Source organism: Pollachius pollachius (assembly GCF_949987615.1).
Source record: "Pollachius pollachius genome assembly, chromosome: 2".
Taxonomy (NCBI): Eukaryota; Metazoa; Chordata; class Actinopteri; order Gadiformes; family Gadidae; genus Pollachius; species Pollachius pollachius.
In genome coordinates this window covers 1,015,115-1,033,831 of record NC_136935.1, presented here as the reverse complement: position 1 = coordinate 1,033,831, position 18,717 = coordinate 1,015,115, and the positions used below count along the sequence as shown (strand labels likewise).

The 18,717-nt window shown below is 46.3% G+C and overlaps 2 protein-coding genes across 3 annotated transcripts in view; one reads left to right on the top strand and one right to left on the bottom strand.

Annotated features, from left to right (window-relative positions):
• The window catches only part of arhgap22a (Rho GTPase activating protein 22a), a 10,715-nt gene extending 5,125 nt beyond the window's left edge, over positions 1-5,590 (top strand). Inside the window, exons 3-11 of the mRNA XM_079729844.1 lie at positions 58-254; positions 1,077-1,164; positions 2,178-2,306; positions 2,490-2,700; positions 2,808-2,940; positions 3,019-3,092; positions 3,587-3,708; positions 3,840-4,911; positions 5,004-5,590. Of these exons, the coding sequence (XP_079585970.1) occupies positions 58-254; positions 1,077-1,164; positions 2,178-2,306; positions 2,490-2,700; positions 2,808-2,940; positions 3,019-3,092; positions 3,587-3,708; positions 3,840-4,911; positions 5,004-5,223 (2,246 nt within the window). The 3' untranslated portion in view covers positions 5,224-5,590. The remainder of the gene's footprint in view (positions 1-57; positions 255-1,076; positions 1,165-2,177; positions 2,307-2,489; positions 2,701-2,807; positions 2,941-3,018; positions 3,093-3,586; positions 3,709-3,839; positions 4,912-5,003) is intronic.
• A 68-nt stretch (positions 5,591-5,658) lies between these two features.
• mapk8a (mitogen-activated protein kinase 8a) lies at positions 5,659-18,477 on the bottom strand. 2 transcript variants are annotated; one of them, XM_079730088.1, is made up of 12 exons: positions 18,311-18,477; positions 14,864-15,030; positions 14,440-14,569; positions 14,286-14,344; positions 13,772-13,910; positions 12,145-12,310; positions 11,117-11,188; positions 10,276-10,458; positions 9,822-9,946; positions 9,633-9,696; positions 9,139-9,216; positions 5,659-8,700 (listed from the first exon to the last, which is right to left on the bottom strand). In XM_079730088.1, exons 2-12 carry the CDS (start codon positions 14,983-14,985, stop codon positions 8,525-8,527), a joined length of 1,314 nt encoding a protein of 437 aa, XP_079586214.1. In that variant the 5' UTR covers positions 14,986-15,030; positions 18,311-18,477; the 3' UTR covers positions 5,659-8,524. The 2 variants fall into 2 exon arrangements, with proteins under 2 accessions (XP_079586214.1, XP_079586215.1); XM_079730089.1 differs by having other exon boundaries at positions 8,557-8,705.
• Between the last annotated feature and the right edge of the window lie 240 nt (positions 18,478-18,717).

The window sequence follows — 18,717 nt, the reverse complement described above, 5'->3', positions numbered from 1 at the left end:
GACGTGTGTGTGTGTGTGTGTGTGTGTCTGTGCGTGTGTGTGCGTGTGTCCATCCAGCCCGATCCAAGAGCATGGTTCTGGGGGAGCTGTCTCGGCTGTCCAGGCCCTGTTCTCCTCTAGACCAGGAGAGGGCGCTGAAGGCCGGCTGGCTGAAGAGACAGAGGAGCATCATGAAGAACTGGCAGCTGCGCTGGTTCGTGCTGAGGCCTGAAGCTCTCTACTTCTATAAGGACCAGGAGGAGGCTAAGGCCCAGGTGAAACACACGATACAGATATACACCTAGTGCTGTCTAGCATGTGTCCCCTGGTCTCGCTACCACCTCAGGGTTCTGTTGTACTGCTGAGCCCACGTCAGGACCTGCTGCCATCCTGCTACCATCTCCATTTAGTTAGTGAAAAAAGGGTATCATTTTTCAAAATATATACCATTACAAACACATAATAATAGAAGGTAAAGGCTAAAATGGCTCACAATTCCTCCCATAACTGCTTTGTAGTTTTGCAGCATTCATATTGTGCCTTTGGGACTAAAGACGGATATTCTGTGTGGAATATTAATAAACATAATTGCTCTTAATTTGTATTCTGAATGGAGAGAATACGAGAGGCCTTAATCTCTCCTCCCTGCTAGCTTGTGACCTATGACCCCCCCCCCCCCCCCCTCCCCACCCTATTCCCCCCCCCGGGGAAAGGGGATGGGGAGGGAAACCAACGTGGACAAGGGGAAGCTGTTGCGGCGTTAGGGTAAATAGATGAGCGAGAGATGTTTCCCTGAGTCACCTCCTCCCTCCATCACCTCCGGGCTCCTTTGGACCGCTGCCCAGCCAGCAGCAGACCCGGGGAATCCATAATGGTTTACATGCACCACGTGTCCTGATCCAGAACCAGTAATTGATGACTCTACATCCGTTCTAGTGTCTTCTGCTTTAGTGAAGGTTGCTCTTTTATTTGAGGGGTGGGGGGGGGGGCTTTAGAAAATGCCTTAAAAATGTCCTAAAAAAAGAAGGAAGACCTGTCTTCCTCCCGTCCCCTCAACCTCCTCCTTCCTCTTCCTCTTCCTCCTCTCTGATCTCCAGGGCTGCATTCCACTGCAGGCCAGTCAGGTCAACGAGCTGCCAGCGAATCAGGACGAGCCTGGCCGACACCTCTTTGAGATCGTTCCAGGTGGGTTGGCATAGTAACAGCGGTGTGGACACTGATCTGCCAATAGCATGGCATCGTGAAACAGTGAATAATTACATTTATCCACCGCTGAAGGAAATCACTCTTCCTTTAGAGGCTCCTTTACCCTCACGTTGCCTAGAAGAACAGGTACACACACCAACACACTCCCTTTTACTGCGTCTCTGGGCGCCTGTAAAGGCGGGGTGGTATTCATGGAGTATACAGCGTTTTTTAAGTTCATTTCAGCAGCATAGATTCTGCATATGTCCCCTCGCAGAGGACGAGAGCAAGAGAAATAACAGGGGTGAAGGGAGAACGAGGGGGAACAGGGGAGGAGGAAAGTGAGAACGAATGAGAGCTTGGTGCAGTTGCTGCGGTCCACGGGGAGTTCTGGACTTTCTGGGTCATTTCTCACGCACACAACTGCTCAGTTTGCACCACCGCGGTGCAGTGCTTACGAATTCAGCTGCTCTGAAGTACACAGCAAGGTAAAAAGCAAACAGCTTCAGAATGAAAATAGAGGAAATATAGAAATACACCAGAGGAACACACGCCCTGGTGTGTTTTTCAAGAGTGTAATTATACCCAACAGAAGACACTTCCACTCGAGTCGGAACTTAGCCTTGTAAAATGAACTATTAAAGTTCAGGTCAGCACTTTCAAATCAGTGGGCTCAAAGCTAGGAGCGGCATCAAAGCTGGGGGCGGGCGGGCGGCTGATTGATGGCTGGTTTGAACCTGGCAGGGGTCCTGGAGCTAATAAGGTCATCAAAATCCAAAGCAATTATACCCGAGAGAGAGGGAACCCGATACCTATGCTGTTATTAAACCATAAATGTATATTAAAACATTCTTTATTTTATGAATATTCCTTTTTTCTCTTATGAATTTCTAAACTATTGCTTGAAAGGTGCTCTAAATTAAATCGTTGACTATAATTATCAGCCGCGGTACGGATTTTCACATGTACTTTTCTCCATAACATCGATCCAATGTTATTTTGCTTCCCTGAAGGAAACGGGGGGGAAAAGGATCGAACGGGCGTTAGCCACGAGTCCTTCATGCTAATGGCTAACTCCCAAAGCGACATGGAGGACTGGGTCAGAAGCATCCGCAGGGCCGTCTGGTCCCAGCTCGGGGGCGGTAAGCTAACGTTCTCTCGTCCTATCTCGAAATTCGCATCTCAATTTGATAGAGCAGCTATTCAAAACAAGAGCATTTAGCAAACTGAGAACTGAGAACTGAGAATACGTGAGTGCGTGTACCTTGAGTGATTTACTGGAGTGTGTTTGAGGAACTGGAGTGCATTTTTCTGGGCCCTCCCAGGGGTCTTCGGTCAGCATCTCGAGGAGACGATGCTGTGTGAGAACCAGTGCGACCCCCAGCGACTGGTCCCAGTGTTGGTGGAGCAGTGTGTGTCTTTGATACGTCAGTGCGGTTTGCGGGAAGAGGGGTTGTTCAGGTCCCCGGGACCAACCAATCACGTGCGAGAGCTGCAGGATGCGTTCGATCGCGGCGAGAAGCCAAAGTTCGACAGGCAAGGAGAACGATGGGTCTTATAGCGCGTAATGGCATTATGCGCCCATCTGAGTGTATTGGGTAATTCATTAGATCCTCTCTGACGCGCTATTCTTTCCTCCACAGTACCACAGATGTCCATACGGTGGCGTCACTGCTTAAGCTGTACATACGCGAGCTTCCGGAGCCTGTGATCCCCTTCTCTAAATACACCCAGTTTCTGTCTTGTGCTCAGCTACTTACCAAGGATAGGGGGCTGGTAAAAGTCTAGTTTATTCACCAATAAATTATTTAGGATTGATAATTTATCAAAATTAACCTTTTTCTCATATCTCAGGGCATCGTGGAACTTAGCAAGCAGGTGAAAGCTCTGCCTCAGGTGAATTACAACCTCCTCAAATATGTCTGCAGGTAAGACAGTGTTGATGTTATGACTAATTCACCTTATTCTTGTAGGAAGCAATGTATAATGCTAGAGGTAGTGACACCAATAAACCTTTAATAATAGTTCATAAAGGGAAAATATTGTTCCTCATGCATTTGACATTTGGATTTCATCATCACATCGTTATCCAACAATTCATAATCCCTCACACCTACATCCTGCGTTCATACTGACGTCATGCTGAATTGGAGCCCCTCCAGATTGATTGTATGTGCTGTCCCCCTCCTACATCTCTATTAATATCTTCGATTTGTTCCTGAAGGAGAGACAGCTGAGTCCACCGAGGCAGCTCACACAATGCCAACAAAATGACTCAGTCCCTGCATTCATTAGAAGGGAGTCTGATGTATACTGTGCCAATGTCTCCGATCGCAATTTGTGTACTCAGTACCAGGGAAATGATCAGTAAATGAGGTATTTTTCCTTGCAGTCAGACAATGTTTGGTTTCTGTCTGGTCAGGTTCCTGGATGAAGTTCAGTCCCACTCTAACGAAAACAAGATGAGTGTTCAGAACCTGGCGACTGTGTTTGGACCTAACATCCTCAGGCCCCGAGTGGAGGATGCAGTGACTATGATGGAGGGTACGGAGACATCATGTGTATTAGAGATGGCGGCAAGAACAGAAACACATTTTCACTTTTGGGTTTAAGGGAATGAATACCAAGTTTTAAACCTTAGTGTATTCCTCTGATTGTTCGTTGTGTCTGTACAGGAAGCTCTCAGGTGCAGCACCTGATGACAGTGTTGATCAGTGAACACGCCTGCCTCTACCAAGGGGAGGAGAAAGAGGCTGAGCAGGAACCCAAGGCTCCCACAAAGACACAGTCAAGCCCTGGCCAACGATACAGAGTGGAGTGGATATCCCAGGGCAACAACACCCCAAAAACGAGCTCCAACCTGGCACTAGGCCCCAACACCTCAAAAGACCACAGCCAGGAATCCTCCACTCCGTCTGTTGATGGCAAACACGTGACAGAATCAACGTCCCCCACCCAGACCCAGGAGAACGGGGAGGAAGGAAAGCCGGAGGAGAAGCCCACGGAGAAGACGGAAGGGAAAGCCGGTATTAAAAGTGACGGGATGCCCGGGAACGGCGCGGCCGTCAGCCCCAGTAAGCAGTCCAAGGCCCTGCCGTCCTGGAGAACCTCCTTCAAGGCGGGGGGGGCTGGATCGGGAGCACCGAGGGGGAAGATGGGGGGGTCGGCGGGGGACGTGTCCGCAGCCAGCGGGAGCAACTGGCTGATGAACGGCCTTTCCTCTTTGAGAGCTCACAGGCGCACGTCCTCCTCTGGGGAACGACTGAAAGACTCCACTCTGTCCCTTAAAGACACGCCCCTTTTCCTCAAGGATGCCGCCCTCTCGCCTAAAGACCCCCAGAAAAACTCTCTGGGCGACTCCTTGCATTCCCCCGCAGGCTCCCCCCTCGCCCACCGCTCCCTCGGCCAATCCCACAGACTCTCCGCCTACGACAACGTCGCTCCGTCCAGTCTGAGCTTGCCTTCCGACAGCTCGACCATCTGGACGTCCTATGAGATCTCGTTAACAGATCCGGAAGACGGGTACCAGGGGTCAAAGCAAGTCCCTGTGAAGTCCTTAGACATGGTAACGCAGAGCAACACCCCTCTGGACCCCGGAGCGGACATCACCAGAGGTGGGGAGGAGGACGCGGACGTCAAGGAGGAGAGCAAAGGGTTGGGCACTGACGAAGATCTGGCCAAGCTGTTGTCCAATCTAAAGCAAGAACTGAAAATGCAGCGGATCAGCTACGAAAGCTGCATTCGCAAGTATTCAAGTGGTCATACACCTTTCTCACGATGATGTAAAGTGCTGTTATACACTGCGTATGCTAACAACTCTCTCCCCGTGTCTCTGTGAGGTTGGAGGAGTCCTGCTCCAGATACCAATGCCAGGTGGGAAGCCTGGAGGAGGAACTGGATCAAGAGAAGAAGAAGCTTCACATGCTGGAGATCCGGCTCAGGAACTCAGAGCGGGCACATCAGGATGCAGAGAGCCGGAACGTTCATCTCCAGAAGGAGATGGAGGACTTCTTCCAGACTCTAGGGGACCTAACCACTGGAACTGCTCGGACTAGCTAGAAAAGAAACCTCTGCCTTCAATCTTTATCTGGCCAATTGAATTGGACTGGGGTGGTTCATTCCTTAGTAAGGGTGGCTATGCCCAAAGATCTTAAGACCAAATACCCCCAGTACTACTAATACTACTACTACTACTACGTGTGTCCCTCTTTGCAGATCCAGCTGAAAGCCCTGGCCATAGCTGGTGCCAAACTAGAACCCATCTGGACCAAATGGCTTTTATGTTAACAAAATTAACCATTCCATAACTGGTCTACATCTTGAATCACTAAGTTCAGCCAAGAACATGTCTTATGATAGATATATGACATGATCTGAAATGCAGATACGTGTCGAGTTCAAATCCCTATTCATTTTCACATTTTAATAATGCAACAATAATAAAAACAATACGCTATGAGATTAAAATTCAATGTTTTTTTATTCGCAGGTGGTTCAAAGTTTCCTTTTCGGATGTTTACACTCGGTCTGATAGTGAGGCAATTTAAGATCAAAATGTACACAACTGGCCTTATCAGAAAACACTAAAACAAAACTGTTTACAGTCAAATTTTACATTTTATATGTTATCTAGTTAAAAGATTTGAATCCTAGTAGTCCTGAATGTCTGAATGGCTTTTTATTATGTGATGATTAGTGTTTGCCACTGGATTGGATTCCCTACATAATCTGTACAACTGATTTACAGACCAGAAAAGCCAATGATACACCACAAGATTTGCCAAACAGCTGTTATTCGAAACTAACGATTCTTCTTTAACTTGAACGAATTTACTTGAAAACCGATATATTCAACACCAGTCCCTTTCCAACAGGGGGACATGAGAAATGTAGTCCCATTTAGTTTATTCTGGGAAACAACACTGCTTTTCAAAAGTCCTCAAAGCCTTAAAATTGAAGCCAAATGTAATCTGCTCAAAGAAAACTTTAGGAACACTGGTATACGTCCAATTTACTTTCTTTTTGGAGGCAATGGATTAAAAGCAAAATGATGAGCGGAAGCCACACTCAACCATTCAGATTCGGTCCAGAAAATGTCAGCCATGCGTCACAATTCTCCAAATGCATTCTGGGTGCTGGTTGCTATGGGAAACTGTCCAGCCATGATGAGGGCAATAGAGTGGGTTTGAATTCAAGCCATCAAATACATCCAAAAGGTAATCATGGCAGGTAGCAAAGGGTTTTCTGACTATCAGAAAACATATACATTTACCGTAAAATATACAGTTTATCACCTACGATCTATACTATTATATAAATCATATTGCACAGAAAACAATGAAACTAAACAAAAATGCATATAAACAGTACTTTTGAATTAAATGTGCATTACATACAGCCATCCCCCTAGCTTCAAATAAATTAATAAATAAATAAATACACAAATTAAGAAAAATAATGTTTTCACTATCTTTTCAAATGACGTGTGTATATTGTCATGTGTGTGCCTTTTGAAGCATGAACTGAGGGTGAATTATGTGTGTGTGTGTGTGTGTGTGTGTGTGTGTGTGTGTGTGTGTGTGTGTGTGTGTGTGTGTGTGAGGTAGAACTTCCAAAGACACACCACAGAGGGAGGGCATTCTCAGAAAACCACTGACTGGAGTAAGGGCACTTAAATCAAATAAAATATAAACATATTTAACAAATGAATTGACAGAAAAACGTAGAAACCTGCCATGACAGTAAACTGACCATTTAGACCCAAGCCTCCAGTACCAGCAAATATGAAGTTGCAGCCCGATACTCTGTCTCTTCTACATTCACCCTGTTTGTCCTCGTCCAACAGAAACGCTGGCTCCATCTACCCCACAACTAGATAATCAATAAGGAACCAGGATAAAAAGAAGGGATCTATAAAGTTTTCCTCTGGCCAAGGACACTAATCATTTGATCTGGGATGTGGAGATCAAAATAACAACAGCCAATGAAAAAAGTCAGTCTGGAAGGACAGAAATATACTTTCTACAAGAAATGCAAAGAAAGTAGCTAAATAAAATCCATTTGCAGTGAGACCGGTGCCTGGCTTGGCCTTCTGAGCGTTTTTATCGTATTCATTCAGTCCCTAAAAACAATAAAAAAAAATGCTAAACTAACAATTCAAAAAATATATTAAACATGATTCATCTTTAGAAGCTAACGGTAAAACGGCAATCTTCTGTACATCAGTAGCTTAAAAACAGCAATGTTTCCAGTATAGTTAAAAACCTCCCTTCCATAACATACATCACAAAGTCACATCAAAACATACTTCAATTCTTCGCAGCAAAAAAATAATTTCAAACAACAATCATTTACAGCAGTATGGGGGGGGACAGGGAAATAAAAACTATCTGTAAATCAAAAGTATATCTCTAAAAGCTAACCAGAGGTTTTATTGGCCAAAAGCCTGTCCCATCACACTAGTGTATTGGTGGTTTCTTTTATCGTTTGTGTTTACAGCGAGATTCAAATATCTGGGTCCACTACCAACAACCGGTTCATCAGCACAGTGGCAGCCCCACTGGGGTCTCATGGTGGCCATAATGCAGCGGACTCACGTTTTGTTCTTGAGCTTCATGTTAGTTCACAATGGGTTGGAGAGTACTTACTGCCTTTTAGTGGCCAGAGGCCAATAAATGTGGCTTTAAAAAGGTTTCTAATTCAGCAGTACAACACAAAGTAAAGAGAAACAAAGCGAGAAGGATGAGAATTTCAATAAAATGCAGAGTTTCAAAGCCCATTTAGTAAATGTATATTCATTAAACATTAGGTAACCCACTCCCTCAGAGGTATAGTAGCAATTATCCCCATGGAATTTTTTTACTTTGCGATTACAATCGGAAAGCTTTTGACTCAAACAAGATGGAGCAAATGTTCAGGGTTTGGGAATGTTTCACCTTCTCCGGAGTTTGGATACAGGCATGATATAAACTACACATAGAGCATAGAAAGGAACCACTGTATTCTGCAGAGACATGCCGCTCTAGTGTCTTAAAATCAGATTATTTTCCAGCAAGAAAAAGTTGTAAACATGCATCTAATGTATTTAAATATCTCTCAAATATTTTTATTTGAAAGGGAAATAGGAAATATACTGCAACATCACCAGATATTATCCGTAATGCTGTACATTCTGCATTTCTTTTTACTGACGCTTGCCTTTCAATGCCCCAATATTTGATAACCAGTTTGGTAGTGGACTCCAGATATTTTGCACCTTACTGTGTGTGTGTGTGTGTGTGTATGTGTGTGTGTGTGTGTGTGTGTGTGTGTGTGTGTGTGTGTGTGTGTGTGTGTGTGTGTGTGTGTGTGTGTTTCATTGTTATCTACAGCAGCCCAGAGCTCCTAGCGAGGTATGGCTGTCCAGGCTGCTCTCTGTGTCAGAGGTCATGGTAGGGTCACTGCTGGGGTCACTGGGGTCGGTGGACATGGACGAGACGTCATTGGCTGAGGAAGAGGAGGAGGCGGGCTGTGGGGAGCTGTCAATCACTGCTGCACCTGTGCTGCGAGAAAAACAAGGGAACACACCTGATACACCTGTAGCGCCTTCAAGGGCCTCCCTTTACCAACGCGCTGCTGCAGTATGCCATGCCAGGGCTACTTAAAGGAGGGCCGTCACGATTGGCTATTTCCTAATAAACATGATCGTATATCAATATCCGGGCTACATAGAGCCCGGGCAAAAGCGGCTGCTATTCCTTCCTCTCGTCGTCCTGTAATAAACATGTCTGCTCCCTGTGTGAGGTAATGTGCCACCTCTGCAGACATTACCTCAACGTCACGGGCGGTCTGAACGCTACTGCTGCTGACATCATTTCACCCGTTACCGTCGTCTAATGTATCATCCCAGCTGGGATCCAGATACGTTAGGATCAGGTTTGAGGGGCACCACACAAACAGCCTTCTCTGTTCTCTGCGTTCCCAGGGATGACTCACCTAAAGGTGGGGGCTGGCCTCGGATTACCCCGTTTTTGGTGCACTCCTCCCAATCGTAGACCTCCTTATAAATCAGGTCTGAAAGCAGGGAGGAACAAGGGACAGGGTTTGCGGGCTGTGAGCATGAATATGTACGGGTGAAGTGGTACCACAGTGATAGGCGTCAACGGTGGAAAGATGATGTCAGGAGGGAGGAGAAACAGGTCCTCAAGGCTGGGGATCGCATGGAGTCCAGGGAATCCCTGGGTTTCTAATTCGGGGCCCCGTTGGCTGCTGTGGCCCCACAGACACGAGGTTACGGTCGTTATCACCTGCCCCATGGCTGGGGATGAGCTCACCCTGCAGATATTTACACACACGCTTAGCCCCCGATCTGCTGGGAGGCTTAGAGCTCCAGTATGCAGCGGGGGTCTCAGCGCTGCGGCTGGACCTTGGAAAGGGAGAGTGCAAGTGAAGCCACGGCAGGGAGTGTTTTTTCAGGCGTGTCGTCTCACCTTTCCACTCATCCACTGTGTGCTCTCTCTCCTCCAGCTGCTTGTCTGTGAACTTTGGAGGGGGCTGGAGACAGAATGAAGTGGAAGGAAAATACATGGGTGACAATTCCTTACAATGCATTTGAATTAGGCAATGACATGAACTCAAGAGACGCTTTAAGAACGCTCCGAGGTCTGTGATCCACTCACCGCCTCCACCTCGGCCGGGTCGTACCAAACGTTAATGTAGGGGTGCTTCAGGGCTTCGTCTACAGAGATGCGCTTGGAGGCGTCGATAACTAACATTTTGGACAACAGATCCCTGGCTTGGCTCGCTGCAAGGACAAGAGGTACAAAACGGATGTTATTACCATTTAATCATTTATGAGACAATTGTATTCAAAGCGAGTGAATACAGATTCTTATCATCAAGGAACGGGAAGGGATTACGTTGCTCATAGAGGCCTGTAAGTAGAATCAAATCGGGAACCACCCCTATGATACATTATACCGTCCCATAACATGGGCCCCTTATTCCACCCAATCAGTTGTGGATAACCATTGTTAAATTATAATTAATAATAGTTAATTATTATAAATCTTTAGGTGTGATATGCCCACAGAAACAATCTGATTTTTAAACTCAATAGCATGACCCCGTTACCTTTGAGTTTGTTGTGTTCTGAGTCGGCAGGGAAGAGCACGTCGGGGAACAGCTTCTCAAAGCTGTAGCCGGCGTAGCGGGGTCTGTTCTCCACGTAGGTCCTGACCGACTGGTTCAGCTTCATCAGGAACTCCTGGGTGGGGGTGCCCAGCTGCTCGATCACCTTGTTCCACTGGTCAATGTCTGGAGGGTTCCAGCGTTGAGGAAAACACCCCCTTTGTACCCTTCTGCGGGCCCCGCCCACAGAAACTACAACACCCGTCGTCAAACATACCCGAATAATCTGGAATGTGTGTTTTTGCATAAACAAATCAACTAGCCATCTATTAATCGACTAAAGCATGACTCAATTGAAAGCACACATTTATTTACATTCAGCATAATAATTTTTGTGTTACAAAAAAAGTTGACTTGAGGAGAGCTAGGCTAGCTGACAGCTATGTAGGATGAATGCTAACGGTTGACTTGAGGAGAGCTAGGCTAGCTGACAGCTATGTAGGATGAATGCTAACGGTTGACTTGAGGAGAGCTAGGCTAGCTGACAGCTATGTAGGATGAATGCTAACGGTTGACTTGAGGAGAGCTAGGCTAGCTGACAGCTATGTAGGATGAATGCTAACGGTTGACTTGAGGAGAGCTAGGCTAGCTGACAGCTATGTAGGATGAGTGTAAAAAGGGCAAAATGACGGAATGGGATGGAATGGGATGGTATGGGAGGTATGACGTATGGGAGGTTGCTTATGGGACTGGGATCAAACCAGAGCTTCATAACAGATGGCGGTGAGATGGTGCGTGGGCTCACTTCAAACAGGAAGTGACACGCGCTGCCGGGGAAGGATACGGTCAGAGCCGGGGAACAGGACGCTACCCCGGATCATCTCGGCCACTATGCAGCCCACTGACCACACATCCACTGCCGCCCAGAGGAGGGATGACGGGGGGGATGGGTGGGGGGGGGGGGTGGCATGCAGCATGCAGATGATGAGGGCAAAGGAAGAAAAAAATAAACAAAACACAAAATAAGACGGACACAAGAGGAGATGATGGCAATGAGGGACAATGGACGTCATGCAAAACAAATGTGAATGAATCAAAGGAAATCAGCCGAGGATGAGTGAGTGGGAGTGGGAACGCCGCAGCGGTAAAAACAGAAAGCAACGGAACCAGGGTTGGTCTGGGGGTGCAGCGCAACGGCGACGAGCCTGACCTGAAACGGGCCCTGACATGAGTAATGATATCGGCCTGGTTAATGACAAACGCCACAAGCCTGCCAAGTAATAAAGTGTTGGTGCCAAGCATCGACCGCCATCGAAAAGGAAAGAACAGGCAAGACTATGCGGCGCAGCAGAGTGGCACGGGGGCCACAGAGACCCAGGAGAACATTAACGGCGTCAAGATTCTCTAGGAAGATAATTATCTTTAAAAAAGGCGCAAGGATACAGTCCCTTCCCGGGAAGAGGATTTTATGGCGGACCATTTCTGCCAGTATGCAGCCCACAGACCATATGTCCACTAGACGGGTGGAACGCGGCGAGCCCAGGGAACGAGAGAGCCACAGCAGCGGGTTAGGAAGCGCTACTTAGCATTAGTGGGGAAATCAAGCTCTATAAATAAAATCAACACTTAATTACATAAAACGATATCCCGACAACACCCATTAGTTCACAGGCGCAGGGCGCGCGCTGCAGCTGATTGAGTGGGTGTGGTGTTAAGAGGAAACGGCCGAGGACGAGACACAGAGTTTTAATCAGGGAGAGGGAAAGTAGGCCGGTGTTATTTGTAATCAAAGCCCCGTGGACTCATCCAGGTTAGGGGGATGTAGGGAGGCAGAGCCCCCCATCATGCGCTGGGAGAGGGGGAGATACTGACCGTTGGCCTGGTAGCCCATGCCCAGGATGACCTCCGGCGCCCTGTAGTAGCGCGTGACCACGTAAGGGGTCATCAGGAGACCCGTCGCGGCGGTCCGGGCCAGACCAAAGTCCAGGATCTTCAGGGTGCAGTCGGACTTCACCACGATGTTGCTGGGCTTCAGATCCTAGAGAAAACACACAACCGGGTTGAAAATACTGTGCAACTTCCCTGAGTCCATTAGCGTTCTAGCTAGAGGAGGCTGGATTTATTTAGGAAGGTAAATAAAAAGGAGGTTGTTGTCTGCCATCTTGTTATTCTTTGTGTGGGAGGCCAGTGTGATGACATGCATACTGATTTGATGCAGTTTGCGGCCGCACCAATGTGAGAGTCCTCGCACAAGTCTCGGTGTTTGAGCTCTACAAACATCGACCCCCGAATGCTTGACATACTAATACGACGGTCTCGTCGGAGCGTGGTCCACCGCCTCCCGCTTGATGCAGTCTGTTCTGTCACCGCTGTTTTTCCTGGGGGTTTTAAATTACTTTATGGTGAAACGGAGCTCGATACGTCAATAAGTTCCAGCACGTTTTCTGAAGGAGAATTTCCGGCATTCTTTTTTTCTTTTGCTGTGGGGTCATTTTGCAGTTGTGTCTGCCTCAGCTAAAACACCTTGAGTATATATTATGTACACACACACACAATGGGCCAAGCTACTTGCATGTGAAGACTCTTTCCTTCCTATGTCTGTCTATCAACTGGCCACAACTGTGCAGTGTGCACAGCTCTTCCAAGGCGTCAGAAATAGTGTTTGGTAGTTAAGGCACCAGCTAGGATCACACAATACGTATTTGTAACGTACAAATACTGACGAACAAAACTCACAGCTTTCAGAGGTGCCCTTAAAGCAAATACTTTTGATTTGACTGTTAGTATATGAACTGTTTTTATGCAAACAATGAATAAAGAATTGAAATGGTGGACCATGTTTACATGGTACGAACACCTCTGACCCGGCTCTGATACTCAGATCCTCTGTGCAGATGGACGCTCACAGAGAGGCTGCAGAATGGCTTCTGGAGCCGACAGTTAATCTAGGTAATCATGAAGCCCTTCTGCTAGTGCTAACCTAATTTCAAATATTATTATCAAAAAAAGACACATACATTTTTTTATTTCATCACCAAGTAAGTACTGCTGCTCACACATGGAACGTACTAGTGCCTATATGCTAGAACAATGCTAGGTTACTGCTGACACGCTAGCAGGCACTTTAACACAAGTGGGATCAAACGCCTTGACCGATTCTTCTGCCAGCAAATTACTTATCCATCTCAGAACCCAGAGTATGATCCTAATGCCCTTCAGAGCCTGAAGGTAAAGGGGTACCCAGAGTATGATCCTAATGTCAGTGAGAGCCTGAAGGTAAAGGGGTACCCAGAGTATGATCCTAATGCCCTTCAGAGCCTGAAGGTAAAGGGGTACCCAGAGTATGATCATAATGCCCGTCAGAGCCTGAAGGTAAAGGGGTACCCAGAGTATGATCCTAATGCCAGTGAGAGTGTGAAGGTAAAGGGGTACCCAGAGTATGATCCTAATGCCAGTCAGAGTGTGAAGGTAAAGGGATACCCTGAAGGTAAAGGGGTACCCTGTGAATGATGCCCGCAGCGTGCAGGTGCTTGATGCCACACAACATCTGGTAGAGCAGGTAGGACAGCCTCTCGTGGTCCAGCTCCATCTGGATCACCTGGCACAGGTTGGCATCCATCAGCTCCATCACCAGGTACCTGGAGGCGCAGGTCACACTCAGAACGGTGTCCGAGCCATGTACAGATAGATCTGGGACAAGACTAAGGACATACAGTGCACATAGAGGGGCATGGACACAACAGTGCATGTGTGACCACACACACACATACACGCAAGCGGAACCCCCCCCCCCCCCCCACACACAAACACACACACACACAGGGGGGGAGGGCTATTTCCATCCCATCCTAAAGGTTATTCTACTGGATTTAAGCCTATGATGCCCTGTGAGATTCTCATGGATGTCCTTTAAAATATACTTTACTTTGACATTTATGTATAACATATTATATACATATGGATGAGCATAGATGTCAACATTCACTAAACATATGCAGTATATGGCTACTTACACATCTTGGAAGTCTTCTAATGTTTTTTGTGGAGTGAATACATGTAATAAACCGATGATCTATAGAGAGAGGAAAACATGCATCAGGGTAACTGGGTCATCATGAACTACAATGACTGAATTATTCATCCATAACATCATCTTTCTCCACTTACATTTTTGTGATTGACACATTTCATTAGAACTAGTTCTCTGTAGGCCCGCTTGGCGTGGGTCTGGTTCTGGAAGGGCCGGCTCAGCTTCTTGATGGCAACGTTTCGTTCAAGGTTTTGGTCGTATGCAGAGCTGCAGAGCAGAGCGGCAAAGAATCACACAATGCACGAAGAAAGACGCACACACAAAAGGGAACTAGACGGAGGGTTTGTTGTTTCAGAATGGTATTTTACATCTTGAAGAAGATAATCCAAAATCCCAAATGAAACTACAACAGAAAAACGTCAAGGCCCGAGAAAACATCTGCACTAAGCAAGGCAAGACATACTATACTATACTTGATGCTAAAATATTTATATGGCTTCACTCCCATACAGTACACAACCTCCAGATACATAGATGAGCAGGAGGAGAGGGAACACATACCACACGATCCCCTGCGCTCCAGAGCCGATAGGTCTGAGGTTCTGATACCGCCTCAGAACTGTAAACGTTGAATCCCCAACATCTATGCTGTAGAACTCTTTTTCTCTCTTGTTTTTGTTCATGGTGAAATCTTCTATTAATGCTTTCTGTGCATCCAAAAGATTCCTCTGTGTGAAAAAGAAGGGGGTGGGGGAGGAACACAAAATAAATAAATAAGACGTTGGCAAGGCTGTGCCAATGATTGTATGAATGAGATATCGCAATATTTTTAGCTGAAGACTACATTTTAATAAAATATACAGTGTGATAAATAAGCCCACGCGTCACATGCCACTTTGTGCGGTAGAAAATGAACCAATATTTAAACATAGACTCAGACTGAACATCGTCTAAAACACAGTTTTATCTATTTTACATAAATACACCTGCCTTCAAAGGGGGTTTGTCTCAGACCATTCATTATGAGGCTAAGTAACCAAAACAAACAAAATAACAATCACATTGCATATCGCAATTTCCTGTGTGACATTACATCATGAGTCCAGATTTCACTGCCGTCATCACAGCCTCAGAGGTCAGATGGGGGGGTCCAGAGCGCTCCCCAGGTGATAGCACTATCTCCTGGGTGGAGCGGCCAAACATTTGAACATAACATCACATGGCTCCGAGCCGGGCTACAGGTCCCCCTCTCGGGGTTTAACCGCAGTGGGACCCTTGGACCGCCAGCTCCCGCCGGGCTGGAGGCAGGGCGGGGGGTGTGTGTGTGTGTGTGTGTGTGTGTGTGTGTGTGTGTGTGTGTGTGTGTGTGTGTGTGTGTGTGTGTGTGTGTGCGTGCGCGTGGTTATATGTGTGTGTATATGCGTGTGTGGTTGGAGAAGGTGGTGGGGGGTTGAGGTTCCAATTCATCATATGAAAGGCGACTCGCAGAATGCCTCAGTCACACGATGGACACCAAAGCCAGGGAGGATGATGATGCCTAATGCCCGAGTGTTTGGGAGGTTTGGACAGTGGCCCAGGACGGGCTGGCCAGTTCCCCCTGGAGCAGGACTTCCACAGCCACATGCTAACTGGGTCAAGTGACACCGGGATGGAGGGCGGGAAGGGGGGTCTGGCAGACAGGGCACCCTGCGAAAGATGCTCTTTTAATTGCCCTGGTGCTGCCCCCCCCCCAGGGGATCACCCAGGTGTTGGGTAAAAAGCACAACTAAAGCACAATTAGAGACAAATTGACGAGGGAACGAACATTGGCAAGCACTCCCATCCTTTGCTATGCTCCGCTACCGTGAGTGGGGGAAATGTTCTTGCTTCCTCCCTTTACTTTATAAAAGCTTTTAACATTCCTCCAAGCAACATGAGATGAACATAAGCCAGCAGCCCTACAAATCCCAAGACAAGGGCCATATGATGAAGGTAACAGCCAGGGTGAACACTTGTCAACATTTGTCACCATGTAACATTGCACATCAACGTCACGCGCCTTTACCAATCCATCACCAACACAGCTTATTGTTTAACAGCGAATGAAGGTAAAAAGGTTGGATCGTGACTACTTTTGGGAGTACATTTTGAATTGTTGTGTTATTGCATTTTAAACCAATGAGGACATATTTATAAATGAAGACATTCATTTTAGGTAATACATTACTTAAAACGTTACAGTGTCCCTTTAAAGGGACACTGTCCATAGCCTTTAAAAAAGGACACTGCACTGTGTCATTTTAAGTAATGAATTAGCTAAATTAATATCTTCATTCATAAATATATCCTCATTGCTGTAAAATTGCCTCTGCAAATAATCTGTTTTATCCTCCTAAGCGATGAATTTCTTATCTGTATTACGTTGAATGGGTAAGTCCTAAGAAGGCTTCAATGTCCTTCCGGACTATGAAAAACTATAACGTCCGAGAGGGACATTTAGCACTACATGGTTCTACCTACGGCTTAGAGCCGGTGTGAAACGTGGAGGACCTCAGTGAGACAAGCTTGGCACTGCCCCGGCAAATTTAAAAGCCTGCATTTCCTTCATAATGCAAGATCATATTTATGCCACGCCACAGGAGAAAGAATCCTCGAAAAAAAGGAATTAAAAAGGCAACCTGACCGGCAAATTCAAAAAACGTTCAATGCAAAATACTATTTTAACCCAAGATGGGAGAATTCCTACACAGTGTCCCTTTAAGCATTGTCCAATAATGTAATAATATTCATGATAATGTTTGAGTGGGATATAATGTTTGGATGGCCTTCTTATAAATTACACTATAGTTCATTAAAGACTCCTATTGCCTTTTTCTCCATACAACCACAGCTGCAGAACATGCGTTGTGGTCGAGTTGAATATTCTGCTGCATAAACAGAATTCTCTCAACTAATTACCGGTATTGGAAAAAGCCCAGTAGTTGCTTACCAACGCAGCAATGGCAGAGTAAGTGCAAGTGAAATGTCTGGATCTTGTCAATACAACGTGAGGAGGGGGGCGGGGGTAATAAATACAGAACAGGGCCTGCTGTGATAAATCTAAATATTGTTGTATTCATCAGGAGCAGAAACAACGAACAGGAGGGGCCCTCTATGCAGTGTCAACACCGGCTTGCTAGGCCTAATCATGGGTTTACAAAATAGACGCTCACAGCGCACTTATTAAGGCATGATGATAATGATCATGTGTAGTCATTAACCCTATATTACTAATAAACATGTCTTGTGTTGTTCCAACATCCGACATGAAAACATGCCGTGTGTAATCGCTTGAATTACTTAATCCTAGAGGCCTATGAAATCCCCTTATTATTTGACCGACCTGCATAGACTTCTACTCTGGAATTCAAAATATTTCCACACAGCGAAATTAGGATTTCAGTCTGCCCATCTTTATGGTCGATGATAATTAACACGGCCGACATGGAAATCAAAGTAATGGCAGTGCAGTTGTACATCTCCAACAGCCCTGATGGACCAACATTGCTGTGGGGGGGATCAATACCGACCTAACATTCTGTGCGAATGCCTTAACCTTGGCTGCACGACCCTTTCCGATAAACACACGTAATGGACGAAAAATGTATTTTTTTTATTATTTATATGTATATAATCGCAGCTTCATAACAGATTACAGTGCCTGAATGTCGACACCTATACCAGTTGAACGATTCGGAGACGTATGTTAATGAAAGACAGCTATGATATTATGAAGTTAGCCAATTCCCATCGATTTTAGGCTACATTATGGCCTGCCAAAACCCACACGCCGACAACTGCCCCACGACACGAACACGTCGTGATACTAACTCACTACAACGTTTATTTGTCGTGAAACGAACATATTTTATAAAGGCTGTAACGCTAACACCCCACTAGACAACAAATGCATGGAACGGTAGCATGCACACACGACCCTCCCCCACCGCGAAACAATGCATGTCCAAGAGGCAGCGATCCGGGTCTTACCTCTGTCGTCAAAGGTGAGCACTGCTTTCTCCACGGTTCGATTAACCACCGCTATCTTATTTCAAGCAAATAAATTGGCTTAACGTCTGCAAATATATTTTTAGTCCGTTGTTCGGCTCGAAAACATGACCTCACTAGATTCAAGTGGCTACGTTTCCATTGCCTGACAGCAGGCCGTACGCGCTGTCTGCAGAGGGCATGCGTACCCTGCTACGTCATCAGCGGCGACACACCCACCGACGCTTGCCCATTTCTATCACATCGGTCTTGTCTATCTATTGGTCGATCGATGGATCGGCTCTATATATCTGTTCATCTATCTATCTATATGGCTGTCTGTCTAACAATCATATTTATCCATATATATGTCTCTGTGTGTCTCTCTGGGTTTCTATGTTATTATGCAA

Excerpts from the sequence above, each read along its gene's own strand:
- mapk8a (XM_079730088.1), bottom strand. The coding sequence starts at position 14,985 with ATGAACAAAAACAAGAGAGAAAAAGAGTTCTACAGCATAGATGTTGGG. Across the intron at positions 11,189-12,144 it reads CATGGGCTACCAGGCCAACG|TGGATGTGTGGTCAGTGGGC; the intron begins GTCAGTATCTCC and ends TCTGGGCGGCAG. Across the intron at positions 9,697-9,821 it reads ACCCGGCCGAGGTGGAGGCG|CCCCCTCCAAAGTTCACAGA; the intron begins GTGAGTGGATCA and ends TTCTGTCTCCAG.